This window comes from Oncorhynchus masou, chromosome 13, assembly GCF_036934945.1.
Source record: "Oncorhynchus masou masou isolate Uvic2021 chromosome 13, UVic_Omas_1.1, whole genome shotgun sequence".
NCBI lineage: Eukaryota > Metazoa > Chordata > Actinopteri > Salmoniformes > Salmonidae > Oncorhynchus > Oncorhynchus masou.
Genome location: NC_088224.1, coordinates 76,071,656 through 76,090,184, shown reverse-complemented (window position 1 = coordinate 76,090,184; position 18,529 = coordinate 76,071,656). Strand labels below are relative to the sequence as shown.

Sequence of the window (18,529 nt, the reverse complement as noted above, 5' to 3'; positions counted from 1 at the left end):
ACTTTTGTTATTGACCAAATACTTATTTTCCACCATAATTTGCAAACAAATTCATTAAAATCATACAATGTGATTTTCTGGATTTTTTTTTCTAATTTTGTCTGTCATAGTTGAAGTGTACCTATGATGAAAATTACAGGCCTCTCTCATCTTTTTAAGCGGGAGAACTTGCACAATTGGTGGATGACTAAATACTTTTTTCCCCACTGTACTTGATTATTCTCAAAGAGTTGAAATTACTATAGGATCATAAAATGAAATGATCTTCAGCCAACACTCTACTGACGAAGACTCTTATAATGCCTTATCATTTTACTTCATAAATCCCTGCAAAAAGAACACCATGTTGTTGAGTGTCAGATTGTTGGTGGACAGGCAGCACCAGCCAGAAGAGAAACAGGAACCCTACTGCCGTCACTACAGCCATGAGTATTTCTTCATATTGTGGTAATATGAAGTGCTAATAAGCTGTCAGCTCTCTTCATTCATTATGTAAAACATGAATGTAGGCCTTTAGAAAGCAATAGATGATGCAACTCTCAGGACAATATTATGCTGTTTTATTTGGATAATGAGGTTAATAAAACCTTTTGTCATTGATTCTCACTCACCCAAACGGAACTGATTGTAGTTAACAGAACCGGGCTATGATAAACAGCAGCTTCTGTTCTGGTTGGGGCTCAGCTGTTCATTTCAAACCATGCCATCTCTGTCCAAATTGATTCATGCAATTGCACACATCCAGATTTCCCACACAAAGAATAGCAACATTAGAATGCCCTAAAAAGTGCAGACTAAAATTATCTCTATGCTTCACCTTATATGTTTTCTATATGTTTGCAGTGTTTCATTTTCCATCATAGTTAAGGCCTGAAGTTTTTTCCTTACCATGTGACCTGATCAGAAAAAACCTAAAGAACTAGTTATATATATATATATATATATATATATATATATATATATATATATATATATATATATATATATATATATATATATACACACACACACATATGAAACTACTTGATAAACAGAAAGTTATACCGAATGGCACAGCGGTCTAAAGCAGCTAGACGCATCACTACAGTCCCTGGTTTGAATCCAGGCTGTATCACATCCGGCCGTGATTGGGAGTCCCATAGGGAGGTGCACATTTGGCCCAGTGTCGTCCGGGCTTGGCCAGGGTAGGCCGTCATTGTAAATAAGAATTTGTGGTCAGAAAAGGAACATCTATTTATATGTATCTAAGCAAACAGCAAATGCTTATTTTGACATCAATTCAATTTGACAGAGGGAGAACCTTAAATGAGAACTGCAAAGTGATTGTTGTCAAGACATTTACAAGTGGATGGCACCCAAAATGATTGAACATCATGTTAGTACTGTAGTAGTGTAGATCCTTTATGCATCCATCTGGTTCATTTATACTTTGTAATTCTCAATTAGCCAGAGAATTAACAAGCCTCGGATGGAAGTAATGGAAAATAAATAATTGAAATCCAATTAATCTCCTCACATGAAATTATGCATCATATCGAGTGGATCCCCCATCTACATTTCAAACACACACACACACACACACACGGCTCCACTTACTGGCTGGGAGCTTGCAACGGCACAGGGGACGGGAGGCAGAGTGGTGTTCAGACTACTTCCTGTGACATTTCATGTGTGAGGGAGCTTCAGCAGAGTAGCAGACCCCCTGCTCTCCCTATGCAGGCATTAGTCAGAGACTCCAGCTGGTTTGATGATTCTGTATGTCTCTCCTCCAAAAAGCCAAGCAGCAGGGAGGGTGGCTGGGTGAGGGAGGTATTGGGGAAGTCACAGACTATGGTCTTTGTACAGGTGAAGGTGTGTGGAGAGAGGGTAAAATTATAACGTAACAGCTTGTGATCGCTCAGGTGATGGAGAACTGGGCTCTTTTTCAATTGTCCTTCCTTGATTTCTCACTTACTCTCTTCTGACCTCTTTCTCAAAATGTATTAGAGGAGAAGATCCAAGGTTCCTTGACTCTGACCTTCTCCAATTGGATCAAAAGTGTTGTCTGTGCAAGAAACTTCAGATCAGACAAGGCATTTATTTGTTTTGATTGCCATCTAGTGTCTATGTATAGAATTGCATGGGATTAGTCCCATTGTGAATATTTACATGTTCAGTTTGCCACCCTCTTTAATTTGAATGCTTATCTAAATGGGAAAAGAAACAGATTAACGAGTATAATTAATCAAATATGAAGTCCATATTTAGAAGACAGATAATGAGAATAGGAGTTCAATCAGAGCTAACCTCAGGGTTATATTAAAGCCGCAACAATATATTACCATTCTTTTAAACTGCCAAAATGTGACCTCAATTAAAAATTAGCAAAACTTGAGTCTCCCTCAAGTTTAGCAATTGCACTGTTAGGAGGAAACTTTGTTTCCGTTTATGGAAAATGTGAACCTCTTTAGACCACCAGAGTGCATGCTAATCCAATAACCAAGTATTACGAGCCCTTCCCTAGATGACTATTTTATACAGTCTTTGAACCCACCCCCAGACAGTTATTAGCCTATTCTGCCAGATCAGCACAGTCACAGACCTGAAGAGGAGTTAAAGTGAATCAAATCATAATTAAAACAAATCAAATGTAATATGTTGAGCTCAAGAGTTTGGATCAAGCGCTGGATGTTGGAATTTCTTTTACTTGATTGATTCTAAGCGATGGAAGTTTAGTTACTTACTTGACAGAAATTCAATAGTTGTTATTAAAACGTATTGTTGTTGGTCAATGATTGCACATACTATCAACCACAGTATAAACATTTATTGATATGGCATCAAAATGCCTCCTGAAAGATATCCAGTACATAGATGTTATTCATGGTAGACTATTCACGATATGTGAATTGCATGATTGTGATATTCTTTAAACATGCTGCTCTCTACCTATCTTCAAGACGCAGATCTAAAGGTAATGCCACAGAAATGTACATCATTCGGGACCGTGGCAACATCACTGAGGTCTTACATCATACATTAGTCTTGGCAGCACCCCCCAAGTTTCCTTTAACTGAATAGATCCCTGGTGTCTCTCATGTCGCTGAATGAAGGTACAGAATCCTGCACAGCGATACTGTTTCACATATCCAATCATGTTGAACATCTCAAGCACCAAAAACACTGTTAGTGTATCGGTAACGGCCGTTGGTGGAAGAAGGTGAGGACCAAGGCGCAGCATGGTACGTATTCGTCATTTATTAAATAGAACTGAACACTAAATACTAAATACAAACTAACAAAAAGAACAACCGAAACAGCTCCGTCAGGTACAAAACAGAAAGCAACTACCCACAAAACCCATGTGGGCAAGAGCTACCTAAGTATGGTTCTCAATCAGAGACAACGATAGACAGCTGTCCCTGATTGAGAACTATACCCGGCCAAAAACAAAGAAATACAAAAACATAGAAAAAGGAACATAGGATGCCCACCCTAGTCACACCCTGGCCTAACCACAATAGAGAATAAAAGCCTCTCTATGACCAGGGCGTGACAGTATCTAACGTCAAACAAGCATGAGAGCAAAATTACAGTTCAGCTGGGTTGTGCGTGGGAAAAAAATATGACACTGAAGAACATTGAGATTAAACAGGAAATTAAATGTTTAGGAAACCTCTTCAGTAGCAGCTGCAGACTTCTGTTTCTTGTCCTTAACCATTTAACTTTGTGGGTTTAGTAATAATTAGTATCACCCCAAAGGCCTTTTAATTTCCTATTTAAGTGCTTAAGAGCTACAGAAGAGCGACATAAATGTTGTTGTTTTTAAAATGCCCCTATCTCCACCAGGCGTACTAGTCCCTCCATCCTTTCACAGGAGTTTGAATTTGTATTAGTCATATGTACAGGATACACATGGTCTACACTGGCCAACTAAATGCTTAAGTGCAGGTTCCTTCTCTACAATGCAACAACAAGAAATAAACTATAAGAATATGAACATAGAGTAAATGGCGCAGTAGAATAAAATAAACAATATTTCACAGGAGCACCTTTCAGTCCATGTTGGTTTGCTGAATTAAAATGGATTATGCATGTATGAGGCCCTAGTGAGTTTTATAGAGTTCTCACTACAAAACGAATGTATTGCTAAACAACAGGATAGGGGCATCTTTGCATTAGATAAGATCCATTGGGGATTGGACCAGGCTAGTTTGAACTAGGCCTGGCCTGCCTCATGCAGGTGCTGAGGAATTTCAGAGTATTTGACTCCTACAGAATTCAAAAACGGAGCCTGGGGGAAGGTGTGGGGACATGGAACAGTGGCATGGGTGTGGGAACGAGGTTACGTTTGTAGAAGCCACGGGGAACCTTCCCCGATCACCAAAAGGCAAGGCTCTCATCAGCTGGCATGTGAGGGCAATTTAAAATAGGGTTGCAAAAAATGTGCGTTTCTGGAGAAAAACTAGCTACATGCACAGTGAACTGATGGCATCAGAATTACATTTCACTATATCTATTTCAGAGAAGTTATTCATGGTACCGGCAGAATTTCACATTGTATTACAATAAAAGATGACTTTTCGTTTAAATGGTGTAAAAAGCCATTTCAGTTGCTTGTATGTGGACTGGTGAGGACGTGTTTAGGACAGAGCTTGATTTCTACAGCACTGCTGCTATAGTTCCTGCTCCACAACCCCCATCCTAAACAAGCCTGCAATCAGCTGAGGAAGACGTGGCAGTATGGGGGAGGGGTGTGTGATGGAGAGGCTGAAACTGTAACTACTTTTACAAACTTATAGTAACTACGGTTACAACTACTGTTATAAATGCCATGTGTATTCCCTTCCATAGTCATTGCTTTTGAACAGGGTTATTGAAAATACAATACACGTATACGCATGCATATGAGCATTGTGCCCGGTGTGCCCATTCACAACTACAAGAGGAAGCTAAAGGGATATCATCACTGACATGCACATATCCACACTATTGTTCTGTACTTTTCTTGCACTTTTCTGTATAAAAACAAAATGACCACATCCATACCCATATCTATTGTGCTGGTGAAAGTTAGAAAATGTGTGAAAGTGAATATGATGAAAGCTGTGTGTGTGATTGAGTCAGCCTACAGCATTAGGACCATGCAGAGCACTGCATCAAATGGATCCAGGGGGAGGTCTGGAGTCTCTGCTCCAGAGGAGACACATAGGTTTTACATTTGCATAGCCCATTCCCAACTTCCAGAAGTTTCTTTTCCATGGTCTATAAAGGCCAGAGAAAAAACTGTAGGATCAGTCAACAGACAAGCGAACCCAGAGAGTGAGGGCTGAGAGAGATTGTGCCAAGCTCTGCCAGGTAAGGATTGGGAGAGTCTGGGAGAAGGCTTTCTTTTGACCATGGTTTGTTGGGAAAGCTGTTTTTCATGTTTAAAGTCAAAGTACAGTGCATGCAGTAAGGTTCTGAAACGGAACTCTTTTTAACATAACTGTGGAATGTATTCTGATTCAGTCTTTACGTTTAGTAAAATGACATATTTCCTATTATCTCAACTGTCTGGTGAGAACTGGAGTAGCTGATAGGATGCCGCATTGATGTTCATGCAATGTATCTGTAAAGGATATTAGATATGGCAGTTATAAGTGTACTTTAAGATAATATCGTTGTTTGATGATGCATGTTGATGATTGTTTTTTTAATTATTCAATACATTAAGAGGGAACTACAAATCATTGCATTAACTTGATTAACTATATATAGTTAATCAAGTTATAGTTAATCAAGTTAATGCAATGATTTTTGGTTCTCTTAATTTATCGAATAATTGTAAACCAAACATCAACATGCATCATCAAGCAACGATATTATCTCAAAGTACAGTTATAACTGCCATGTATGTATATATACGTATGTGTGCCAGTAATTTATTGGGTAAAACACCAACGTTTCAGCATCACTGTGCCCTTTTGAGGGTAATTGCACACACAAACAAGCAGAACTGCTAGTGACTAACATTGCATAGATGATTTTGGGAGTGGTGGGATGTTGTAAAAAATCCGAACTTGGTTCTCTGTGGAACTGATGCTGTTCCACTGTGGCATTTCTGATTGGATGGATGTTTTTCTTGGACATGCACTGACCAATGAGAGAAGTTTTGCGTGTGTGTATGCATGATATACCTAACTACGGATCATTATTCAAGAAAATATAAACTACAAAATGTTTTCAACAATGGGCCCTATATCAAGGGAAGATGGAAAGAATATCAACATTTAGAAGTAATAAAATAACTCCGTATGGGTCTGACTAATGCTTTACCACCTGCTCTATGGAGATTACCACATGCACCTCTTTTCTTTCAGAATGAAAAACGAAAACCTTGACATCAGTATGAAAACATTTCAAGGTATCCCAAGAGAATGATGTAAAGACATACAAAGTGAAAAATTCAGAATCTGTGAAAATAAGCTAAACAGCCTATATACTGCCATGTTTTTGAAGGCAGGAAAGCAATTTACAAGTAGTGGAAAATCAAAGGATTGATCAGAAGCCAGTCCTCCACATGTATCCTGAGGGCTACATATTTATTCCTTTTGTTTGAACAAGTCGGGCAAAGAAAAGAGGGCTACTGTTAGTAACAGCTAAAAAGTACCTCCATAGGTTCTATGTTGACATGATCTATTGACAAAATTGTGCAGTAATAATATCTCTAATTCTGAATATCACAATTTATTTTAGAAATTGTGTGCTTTTTTGTTCTACAATTAACAAGAGCACAGAGAGGTATCAAATTACACCCTCAGTCAGAGCCCAGCACTCCTGGCTGCTGCTATAGCTCAAGATTTCTACAGCTGCTGACGTGGCTAGAAACATGGCTGCCTAAAATTGGAACCCATTCATTTATGCAGCCAACGTGGTGGTTAATGTCATTTAATTGCTGAATATGTGGGACCTCATTCTAAAACCACACTGTAATAACACATTACACTCAGTAAACAAAACATTAAGAACACTTGCTCTTTCCATGACATAGGTTGAACAGGTGAATCCAGGTGAAAGCTATGATCCCTTATTGATGTCACTTGTTATGAAGAGGAGACAGGCTAAAGAAGGAATTTTAAGCCTTTAGACAATTTAGACATGGATTGTGTTTGTGCCATTCACAGGGTGAATGGGCAAGACACGCTTTAAGTGCCTTTGAAATGGGTATGGTAGGTGCCAAGCACACCGGTTTGTGTCAAGAACTGCAACACTACTGGGTTTTTCACACTCAACAGGACATCCAGCCAACTTGAGACAACTGCGGGAAGCATTGGGGTCAACATGGGCCAGCATCCCTGTGAAATGGTTTCAATGCCTTATTGAACCCATGCCCTGACAAATTGAGTCTTTTCTGAGGGCAAAACCTCAACATACTCAGCGTATACAGGCTATACAAAAATGGACCCTTTGAAACAATGGCCTCAAATACCAACACAGGATTTCCAACATTATTGTATTTTTGTCTGTTTTCAGGCTTCTATAGCTGCTCAACAACCAGAAGACAGAAAGGATGTGGGTAACCAACGTTGTAGTTCTGTGCCTCCTGGCCGTTGCGGCCTCCGGAGAAGACAAGAAGAAGCTGAGCAGCCATGCCACCACCATGGCTGACAAGAGCGCCAACCTGGCCTTCAGCCTCTACCACACGGTGGCCAAGGAGAAGGGCCTTGACAACATCCTGATATCCCCTGTGGTGGTGGCCTCCTCCCTGGGCATGGTGGCCCTCGGGGGCAAGGCATCCACCGCTTCCCAGGTCAAGTCTGTCCTCAGCGCTGACGCCCTGAAGGACGAGCACCTGCACACAGGCCTGTCAGAGCTCCTGACTGAGGTCAGCGACCCCAAGACCCGGAACGTCACATGGAAGATCAGTAACCGCCTCTACGGCCCCAGCTCGGTCACCTTCGCCGACAACTTTGTGAAGAGCAGCAAGAAGCACTACAACTATGACCACTCGAAGATCAACCTCAGGGACAAGAGGAGCGCAGTGAACTCCATCAACGAATGGGCGTCCAAGTCGACAGACGGCAAGCTGCCTGAGATCACCAAGGATGTGCAGAATGCTGACGGAGCAACGATCGCCAACGCTATGTTCTTCAAGCGTAAGTAGAGTTATTCAAAAACACACAGTAGCCTAGTAGTTAGTCACTTTGACTACTGTTATTACTGTTTATATTGGGGCGTATTAAACAGTAAGATTGTGAGATGTGAATATCTTTAGAAAACATTATCCTCTGTCTCCAGCTCACTGGGATGAGAAGTTCCATGAGACGATGGTAGACAACCGTGGCTTCCTGGTGACCCGTTCATTCACAGTCTCTGTTCCCATGATGCATCGCACCGGTAGGTTTCACTAACCTTTGAATAGAGACATACCGTACTATAAGCCTTAATATAAGACATTATCTACATCATTATCAAGAGAACTTGACTCATCTATTCTCATCCCATGACTGTGTTCCACAGGTCTCTATAAGTTTCATGATGACACAGAGAACAGGTTGTTTGTGCTGGACATGCCACTGGGCCAGAAGCAGTCCAGCCTGGTGTTCATCATGCCCTATCACCTGGAACCCCTTGACAGGCTGGAGAAGCTGCTGACCCGCAAGCAGCTGGAAACCTGGATGGGCAAGATGGAGGAGAGGGCCGTGGCCATCTCTCTGCCCAAAGTCAGCATGGAGGTTAGCCACAACCTCCAGGTAATTATATCATTGCAATTATATTGTTTGCAATAGATTTAAGGGTCATTAAAGACTTATCTCATAAACTATGACTCAACTCGCAAGCTTGACTTTGAAAGAACATATTTGAATTACATATGAAACGTTTCTCCATATTTCACTGTCTATTGTACAATTCTCTCCAGAAAACTCTTGGTGAACTTGGTCTGACCGACGCTGTGGACAAAACCAAGGCCGATCTGTCCAACATCTCCGGCAAGAAGGACCTGTACCTCTCCAACGTGTTCCACGCCTCTTCAATGGAGTGGGACATCGAGGGGAACCCCATCGACACCAGCATCTTCGGAAGTGAGAAGCTGAGGAACCCCAAGTTGTTCTATGCTGACCATCCCTTCATCTTCCTGGTGAAGGACAACAAGACCAACTCCATCCTCTTCATCGGCAGAATGGTGCGACCCAAAGGAGACAAGATGCGTGATGAGTTGTAATAGTTAATGGACAGTTTGAGAGATACGGTTACTGATTGAATCATGCCAGGAAATAGTATGTGTATTATGGTTTGACTGTTACCCCAAGAACACATTCCAATAGGGCATCTGTGGACTGAATATCTAGACCTACTATTGTATCAGACACATTAAGCACACCCAGGGAACAGGAGTCTATTATGGTATGACTGTTACCCCAAGAACACATTCCAATAGGGCATCTGTGGACTGAATATCTAGACCTACTATTGTATCAGACACATTAAGCACACCCAGGGAACAGGAGTCTATACGTTCAAATAAATGCTGTTTGGCCTTTACAATACATAATCAATAACATTGTCAGTCTGCATTTCAATACATTTCAGGAAAAATCTGAACACCACAAGTGCCCTTTTAGAGTACCTGAACATTGAATAGCAGACGACCTGACAGCATGCTTATATTAAGTATGATCTCTCTGATTTTTGCCTTCCATAAAATCAGACATTTTCCACCATTCTTTTCACCAGTATAGGTTTGGCTTCTCGCTCTTATTGGGTTTGTGATATGTGTGATTAGTTGCATTATCTTTAATGTTTAAAGAGAAAAAGTTTGTTGCACAAGTGGACTACAAGCTAATTTCATGTCATACTATTTTCCACTTTCCACCCTGCAAAGTTCATTTCTCATGCTTTCAGTTGTTTTTGCCTCCCAGCTGCAATGAAACTGTTCCTCTGCAGTCTTTGATTTGATTGAATTATCTATGCCATTTGCCAACCAAACTGTATGACTGTTGTAAGCATTTACCACTAAACCTTGGAATGTTGCCATAATGCAATGTGGTGTCCTTTTTGACTTTTTTTTCAATAAAAAGAAACCTACAATAAACTTGGTGTCTGCTTAACATTGAGTTTATCCAAGTCAGAATCTGGTCAGTTTCCTCAAACATACTGATACATCATGACCAAGAAAGGGTTAATGTTGCATAGTAAAGGGGCCATAATCAGGATGCAAGCCTCTGAAATGAACTACATTTTGCAGTGAGTGTGCAATTGTGCAGAACGTGTCTCAACTGTCTGGGTTCAGTGAGGAGAATGATACTCGTTCCAGTCGGCCTGATGGCCAACATTCCTCTGTCTACAGAATGGATGTGGAGATTCTTTCCCCGGAGACCCTAAGTTGCAAACCTGCGAAAGGCGCACAATTCCAAAAGATTCCCCAATCTTACAGACCTTACCCACTTTTAACACAGTAGTTAGTACTGTCAGAGTTTGTTTTGTATAGAGCTCACTAAGTTAGGAAATCCCCATTATGGAGCTAATAAACCTAGCTGGGTGAGATTGGAGTGCAAGGTTAACATGGTGAACAGGGAGAAAGAGATCTACTCAACAAGGAAGTCAAATTTATGACACATCTCTATCGTCAATTGACAGACCTTAGACACGAAACTGTTTCAGAAACTGTTCATCAACCATAAATAATTATAAAAAACAGACATTTAGTAGAATCTGGGGTGTTAGAAACAAAGTTGCACTCCATCATCATATGCCCGTAAACAATGTAGAGAGTAAAGGACAAAGAGAATGGAGGGGACAGAAAGAGCAAGAGGTTCTCAGCGCCATCTCCTGGTGAATAGAGGAACCATGTGGAGAATACTTTCCCTTTCCTTGTCTCGAAGAGCCATTGAAATAAGTGTCACATACATGTAAATAAAACAGATTTAATGAAATATATAATATTTACACTAGTCTGTGTCTCATAAATATCCAAGACTTATAACATAATGAATGCATCTTTACGTTACTGATTACAGATTACATGATTGATTACTTTAGTCATGTAACTGTAATCAGTAACAAATTACATTTTTTAACACTGTGCATCTTGAAAATTAAAGTGGCATACTGTATATTATTTTAATTCATTGTTCTCATAGTCTATGAAGTAGATGAAATAATAGAAGACAATAAAAGTTCACCAATATGTATCATCAAACATCCATCTGCATATATCATTGCTCATGTTTTTGGTAATGATCTATTCATGTTTTCAGCTGCATAGGTAACCCTAAAGTATGAGCTCATAGCGCCTGTAATGGACGCTCAATCATTTTCATTTATACAAGTCATACCTTCAACCAAACAAGAGATGGTACTCTTGTCCATGAAGGCGTAGACATCAGACATGACAATTCTTTGGAGAATCAGTATACTCCGTGGCTCCAAATGCCCTGCTTGAAGGAAAGACGTTTTACAGAAACATTACATAGACAATCTATAACAACGGGACACAGCATGCATATACTAATTATGTTTTGAATTTCTAAAAGTTAATGTAAAACATAGAAATCCAGTGTCTGTCCTTAGTTTTTGCATTGTATCATTGTCCTCAAATAGCACTCTTTTTTTCATACAAAAAACATGATTAATATAGGGAATTATTTACCCAGATGCCAATAAACTTGTGGTCCATTATCAATACAGTAGATATATATCCGATTTCCTCTCACAACTGTGGAACACTAATCTTACACCCTTACAATTCTTTTAGGCCATAACTTATTTCACCCCACAACTCTCATCAGGTGGAGAGAAGTGCTCCTTTCAAAACGTTTAGAAGTGATAAAATATATATTTTTAAATTTGACATAACTCCTATTATGCATTATTTTTACAGTACTGGAGTGATACAGTAGTACATCCTGTTGAGCACTGGGGCCTCAACTCCACTGGCCATGGGATACAATGTATGTCAAATTGACATCCAAAGTTGATATGTTTTGGATTTTAGCTAACCATAAACCTAACCCTTTTCCTAACCTTAACTTAATTCTCCTTAGCTGCTACATTAATTATCCTAACCTGCTGCGTAAATTCTCCTAACCTGCTACGAAAAGTCAATTTTTACATAAACTGTATCCCATCTAGACAAAACCACTCCACTGACACAAAGCCACTTAGTGGCCAATGGGAGACCAGAGACATAAGTGTATGGTTCATTAAGAAGACACGCACTATCCCTGTCGCAGGACGGTAATACAACAACCTTCATTTCATTAGTGCTCTCCCTTTCTGCTGTGCTGGCCACAAGCAGATTACACAGACAGAAGCCAGGAAATCCTATTAAAGGAGGCCACGTAAGCTGCAGTGAGCAGGCCGGTCCATGCCCTCTGTCCTCCAGTTCTTCATCATCCCATTCTCTTCCTCCCTCTCTCTCTTTGGATGTGTCCTCTTCTCCCCGTGTTTGTCTCTCTCCGTCTGTCTCGTCTGCTCATATTTTAGGCTTGTCCACCTCCCGGTTGGCCTTGCGAAATATCGTCTTGATCTCATCTGTCACCATCTCTTGCCAGTTGTCCCTGAGAATGGAAGATCAAATAACATTTAAACATATTTCCACTTAAAACAGTAATCTAGTAGGCCTATCAGATTATAGTAGACAAGACAGCTGGTGAGATGAGACGAGAGGACATGGCAGAAGAAGCATGACTAAGAATGTTAATTGTCTTAGAGAACAAGAGGCTGGAGAGGGAAGGACGGCTCATAATAATGTCTGGAATGGAGTGAACAGAGTGAATTCCATTAATTCCGTTCCAGCCATTTCTATGAGCCCGTACTCCCCAATTAAGGTGTCACCAGCCACTAGTGTCTCAGAGGTGCTGCCTCAAATGAGAAGGTGAGAAGAAAGGAAGGACGGAAATGAGGGTGAACCACTCACAATGGAAAGAGATTATCCAAAATGAATAGAGCTTTTCTGGGATGGTCAAGCTCTGCTTTAACGGTATTGAAGGTGATAAGATCAGAATATTAGAGAAGAGATCAGATCAAGACTTGAAGAGATCAGATCAAGAGACTATGATTAGACAGTATAGGGGGCAGGGGGTAGTGGAGGGGGCTCAACAAAATCCCATAGATTGAGAAATCCACAAACTCCATGCAACAGAAGAACCCACACAACAACTAGCATTCCACCATGACACAACAGAGCACGGCATGCAAGTTGCTAGCTACCTCCTCGAATCAAGCTTTTTTCTCTGTTTTTTTCCCCTTGTACGCAGCTATATCCTCTGGGTTCAGTCCATGATTGTCATCCCTAAAGTAGGCAAAACATGTAATGCCACCATAACAGCCTCAATCCCATCCTAGTTTTCAATGGGGCTCCATTTTGCTCATGTAGTGAATGATGAGAAAATGTGTGAAATGACTACACATAAACACATAGAACTGCTGTATAATGAATGCACAAATATTCACCAAATGAAATGTAGACATGTTAAGATTCACTTCGGGTGGTTCTCGCCAGGGTGTCAACATAAGGTACTCTGTTGTGAGTGTGAGGTCTTACCCTGGTTTAATCTCTGGAGGGTTCGGTAAAGGCTTTGTGAAGTTTTCTTTCCCAACCAGCCAGTAAGTCTCTTCAATGCCTTTACCCTGTAAGGACACATCATTATTCATGATTTATTTATAAACAGTTGAAAGAAATCCTACAGGTGAACACAGAGGATAATGTATTGTGAGGTGTTTATACCTTCAGCTCTGTCATGCCCCTGACGTCTATCTTGTAGCCCTCGTTGAGGGAGCGCAGGATCTTCACAGTGCTCATGTTCACATGAATTCTATAAGCTGAACGGAAATAACACTGTCACGACAAACCATACCATAATGCAGACATCCTGAGCAGAAATACACTGAGTGAACAAAACATTAAGAACTGTTCTTTCCATAACAGACTGACCAGGTGAATCCAGGTGAAAGCTATGATCCCTTATTGATGTCACTTGTTAAATCCACTTCAATCAGTGTAGATGCAGGGGAGGAGACAAGTTAAAGAAGGAGTTCTAAGCCCTGAGACAATTGAGACATGGATTGTATATGTGTGCCATTCAGAAGGTGAATGGGCAAGACAAAATATTTGCCAGGCCAGGTGCACTGCTTTGTGTCAAGGGGGTGCAACTCAATATTAAAAAGGTGTTCTTAATGTTTTGTAAATCAACACCAATAACCTCTGATACTCACGCAGCCCAGTGGATTCCATACGAGAGGCAGTGTTGACTGTGTCTCCAAAAAGGCAGTACCGAGGCATGGTCAGACCCACCACCCCAGCCACACATGACCCTGTACACACACAACACACATGTGCATCACATCTTAGACATCACATTGAGAAACCAAACCTTGGCCTGCTACTGTTTCAGCCGTCCTCATTATGACTGATGGATCCCCACATACAGACAGTTAGAAAAGGAAATAGAATCAAAGCGATTGATTGTGATATGAAGAGTTTATTTCCAAAACGTTATATCCACACATTTTTCACGTTTTTTTTTTTCAGCAGAAATGATTGCTGGTTATGGGTACCTTCATGTGTGTGTAAAATATGACTGTTTCAATTAATAGATTTTAAGTGTGTTTTTTTTTTTGTGCAAATCGCTGTATCCATTGTTTAGCTAGAATGGAATGTTTTCATACTGTATATTTGACTGTGATATTTGGTTGTCTCATCTACAGTACCAGTCAAAAGTTTGGACATACCTACTCATTCAAGGGTTTTTATTTGTACTATTTTCTACATTGTAGAAAAATAGTGAAGACATCAAAACAATTAAATAACATATATAGAATCATGTAGTAAGCAAAAAAAGGTGTTAAACAAATCAAAATATATTTTATATTGTAGATTCTTCCAAGTAGCCACCCTTTGCCTTGATGACAGCTTTGCTCACTCACTTGGCATTCTCTCAACCCCAGCTAGATGAGGTAGTCACCTGGAATGCATTTCAATTAACAGGTGTGCCTTGTTAAAAGTTCATTTGTGGAATGTATTTCCTTCTTAATGCATTTGAGCCAATTAGTCGTGGTGTGACAACGTAGGGGTGGTATACAGAAGATAGCCCTATTTGGTAAAAGACCAAGTCCATATTATGTCAAATACAGCTCAAATAAGCCAAGAGAAACGACAGTCCATCATTACTTTAAGACATGAAGGTCAGTTAATGCGGAAGAAATTTCAAGAACTTTTAAAGTTTCTTCAAAAACCATCAAGCGCTATGATGAAACTGGCTCTCATGTGGACCGCCACAGGAATGGAAGACCCAGAGTTACCTCTGCTGCAGAGGATACGTTCATTAGAGCTAGCTGCACCTCAGATTGCAGCCCAAATAAATCTTTACGTCACAAATGTATCACAGTTCTTTATCAAAAATGTATTTATTTGTTACAGTACATTTGACTGTCTAAAACCTGGCAATACTACTTATTTATTTGTGAGTGAGGTGCAAAAAAACATGATTATTTGTCTCTGAAATGAAAACATCAAGTGATAGATTTCAAACAAATACATGTGTCATTGAACAACCCCATGTCATGATTAGATAGTGAAAAAACACACAAATCGCTTTCATAAGTTCTTTAAAACTGTAGAAGCTAATTTACCAAGATTTCTGAAAATGTATATATAGCATTTTGGAAAGAAACTCTTCCTCTTTATTAACAACTCACATTGGGATTCAGCCATTGAGCAAGATTGATCAACTAGCTAAGATATGTGACCTAACTTCAGAGTATGTCTGCCAGGCAGGGACAACCCAATGCCTTCTCTCACCTGAGTGTATCCCTATTCGTATCCTGACGGGAATGCCGGGCATGTGGCGCATCTGGAAGGTGCCCACAGAGCTCAGGATGTTCAGGGACATGTTGGCTATCTCCGCTGCGTGTTTGTTGCCATTCCTCTTGGGCAGACCTGACGCCACCATGTAGGCGTCACCAATGGTCTCCACCTACACAATGAAAACAAACAGGCATACAGTAAATCATTGCCACATTGACACTCGGTGATGCTTCCCTTGCACCGCAACCCAACCTGCAACTATGATGCTCAGCTCATTTCGGTTCAACTCAGTAGTGTGAAAATAGTATAACTGACCTTGTATACGTCGTGGTTGCTGAGCACAGCGTCGAACAGCGTGTACAGGTCATTGAGCAGGTCCACCACCTCGATGGGATCACTGAGGGAGGAGATGGTGGTGAAGCCTACTATGTCACTGAAGTAGATGGTGACCTGGTCAAAGTACTCTGGCTCCACTGTTGCACCCGTCTTCAGAGCCTCTGCCACAGAACTGTATTGTGACATGGGACATTTTGTGTTTGTGGTAATGTGACACAGAGCAACAAATAATCATTAAAAATCAAAAGTATGGTATTGTATCATGTTATGAATGGTTAATACCCTTGGCATTGTACAAGAATGATATCTTGAAATAACAAAATGCCCATTGTCTTCTTTAGTTGTCTGTGTGTGTGTGTTATAACATGAAGCTCACGGAGGCAGCATCTCAGACAGCAGTTTCTCTGTCCTCTGTTTCTCCACTTCCAGCTCCTCTGTCCTCTCTCTGATCAGGTCCTCCAGGTTAGATGAGTACTGTTCCAGCATCCGCAACATGGAGTCAATGATGTTGGTCTTCTTGCCCTTGTTGATCAGCTTGAACTGTGACACAACACCACCATCATCATCATCATCATTGGTGCACTACTACATTATGTAATATTATGTATGACTTATGCTCTCTGTAAAAATCCATAAAGCTATAGGCCAATACTTTTTCCGTGTCTGAATAGCCATACTAGCGATTGCATTTTATTTGTATTTTTATTTTATTTTATTTTTTAGGGGTGGATTAGCTTTAATATTGAGGATAGATTGTTGCTTCCATTAATTTAATTGTCTGCATCATTTCCAATCCCCCAGATATTATTTGGGTAAGCACACATACATTACATTACATTACATTACATTACATTACATACATACATACATACATACATACATACATACAAACATACAGTGGGGCAAAAAAGTATTTTGTCAGCCACCAATTGTGCAAGTTATCCCACTTAAAAAGATGAGAGAGGCCTGTAATTTTTATCATAGGTGCACTTCAACTATGACAGACAAAATGAGAAGAAAAAAAATCCAGAAAATCACATTGTAGGATTTTTAATGAATTTATTTGCAAATTATGGTGGAAAATAAGTATTTGGTCAATAACAAAAGTTTCTCAATACTTTGTTATATACCCTTTGTTGGCAATGACAGAGGTCAAACGTTTTCTGTAAGTCTTCACAAGGTTTTCACCCACTGTTGCTGTTATTTTGGCCCATTCCTCCATGCAGATCTCCTCTAGAGCAGTGATGTTTTGGGGCTGTTGCTGGGCAACACGGACCTTCAACTCCCTCCAAAGATTTTCTATGGGGTTGAGATTTCAGCCCTGCCACAAAGGGACAAGCGTACATCATGTCAGTGATTCTCTCGTTAACACAGGTGTGATCTTCAGTTCAAGGCTGGAGATCACTCTCTCATGCTGATTGAGTTTAAATAACAGACTGGAAGCTTCAAAAAGGAGGGTGCTGCTTCGAATAATTGTTCTTCCTCTGTAAACCATGGTTACCTGCAAGGAAACAGGTGCCATCATCATTGCTTTGCACAAAAAGGGATTCACAGGCAAGGATATTGCTGCCAGTAAGACTGCACCTAAATCAACCATTTATCGGATCATAAAGAACTTCAAGGAGAGCGGTTCAATTGTTGTGAAGAAGGCTTCAGGGCGCCCAAGAAAGTCCAGCAAGCGCCAGGACCGTCTCCTAAAGTTGATTCAGCTGCGGGATCGGGCACCACCAGTACAGAGCTTGCTCAGGAATGGCAGCAGGCAGGTAGGTATGAGTGCATCTGCACACACAGTGAGGCAAAGACGTTTGGAGGATGGCCTGGTGTCAAGAAGGGCAGCAAAGAAGCCACTTCTCTCCAGGAAAAACATCAGGGACAGACTGATATTCTGCAAAAGGTACAGAGATTGGACTGCTGAGGACTGGGGTAAAGTAATGTTCTCTGATGAATCCCCTGTCCGATTGTCTGGGGCATCTGGAAAAAAGCTTGTCTAGAGAAGACAAGGTGAGCGCTACCATCAGTCCTATGTCATGCCAACAGTAAAGCATCCTGAGACCATTCATGTGTGGGACTGCTTCTCAGCCAAGGGAGTGGGCTCACTCGCAATTTTGCCTAAGAACACAGCCATGAATAAAGAATGGTACCAACACATCCTCTGAGAGCAACTTCTCCCAACTATCCAGGAACAGTTTGGTGACGAAAAGGCAGGCCATAAGGCAAAGGTGATAACTAAGTTGCTCGGGGAACAAAACATCAATATTTTGGGTCCATGGGTTCATGGCCAGGAAACTCCCCAGACTTGAATCCCATTGAGAACTTGTGGTCAATCCTCAAGAGGCGGGTGAACAAACAAAAACCCACAAATTCTGACAAACTCCAAGCATTGATTATGCAAGAATGGGCTTCCATCAGTCAGGATGTGGCCCA

General features: G+C 40.7%; 2 protein-coding genes across 3 annotated transcripts in view; one reads left to right on the top strand and one right to left on the bottom strand.

The window, feature by feature from the left end:
* The first annotated feature begins 5,168 nt into the window (after positions 1 to 5,168).
* LOC135553076 (serpin H1-like) lies at positions 5,169 to 10,055 on the top strand. 2 transcript variants are annotated; one of them, XM_064985168.1, is made up of 6 exons: positions 5,169 to 5,337; positions 6,342 to 6,385; positions 7,495 to 8,117; positions 8,260 to 8,358; positions 8,482 to 8,714; positions 8,882 to 10,055. In XM_064985168.1, exons 3-6 carry the CDS (start codon positions 7,532 to 7,534, stop codon positions 9,182 to 9,184), a joined length of 1,221 nt encoding a protein of 406 aa, XP_064841240.1. In that variant the 5' UTR covers positions 5,169 to 5,337; positions 6,342 to 6,385; positions 7,495 to 7,531; the 3' UTR covers positions 9,185 to 10,055. The 2 variants fall into 2 exon arrangements, with proteins under 2 accessions (XP_064841240.1, XP_064841239.1); XM_064985167.1 differs by lacking the exon at positions 6,342 to 6,385 and having other exon boundaries at positions 5,179 to 5,337.
* A 2,147-nt stretch (positions 10,056 to 12,202) lies between these two features.
* LOC135551541 (retinal guanylyl cyclase 2-like) overlaps positions 12,203 to 18,529 on the bottom strand; it is a 30,063-nt gene continuing 23,736 nt past the window's right edge. The window contains exons 12-18 of the mRNA XM_064982746.1: positions 16,482 to 16,645; positions 16,085 to 16,277; positions 15,764 to 15,938; positions 14,179 to 14,277; positions 13,691 to 13,785; positions 13,508 to 13,593; positions 12,203 to 12,521 (exon numbers count right to left, since the gene is read on the bottom strand). Of these exons, the coding sequence (XP_064838818.1) occupies positions 12,437 to 12,521; positions 13,508 to 13,593; positions 13,691 to 13,785; positions 14,179 to 14,277; positions 15,764 to 15,938; positions 16,085 to 16,277; positions 16,482 to 16,645 (897 nt within the window). The 3' untranslated portion in view covers positions 12,203 to 12,436. The remainder of the gene's footprint in view (positions 12,522 to 13,507; positions 13,594 to 13,690; positions 13,786 to 14,178; positions 14,278 to 15,763; positions 15,939 to 16,084; positions 16,278 to 16,481; positions 16,646 to 18,529) is intronic.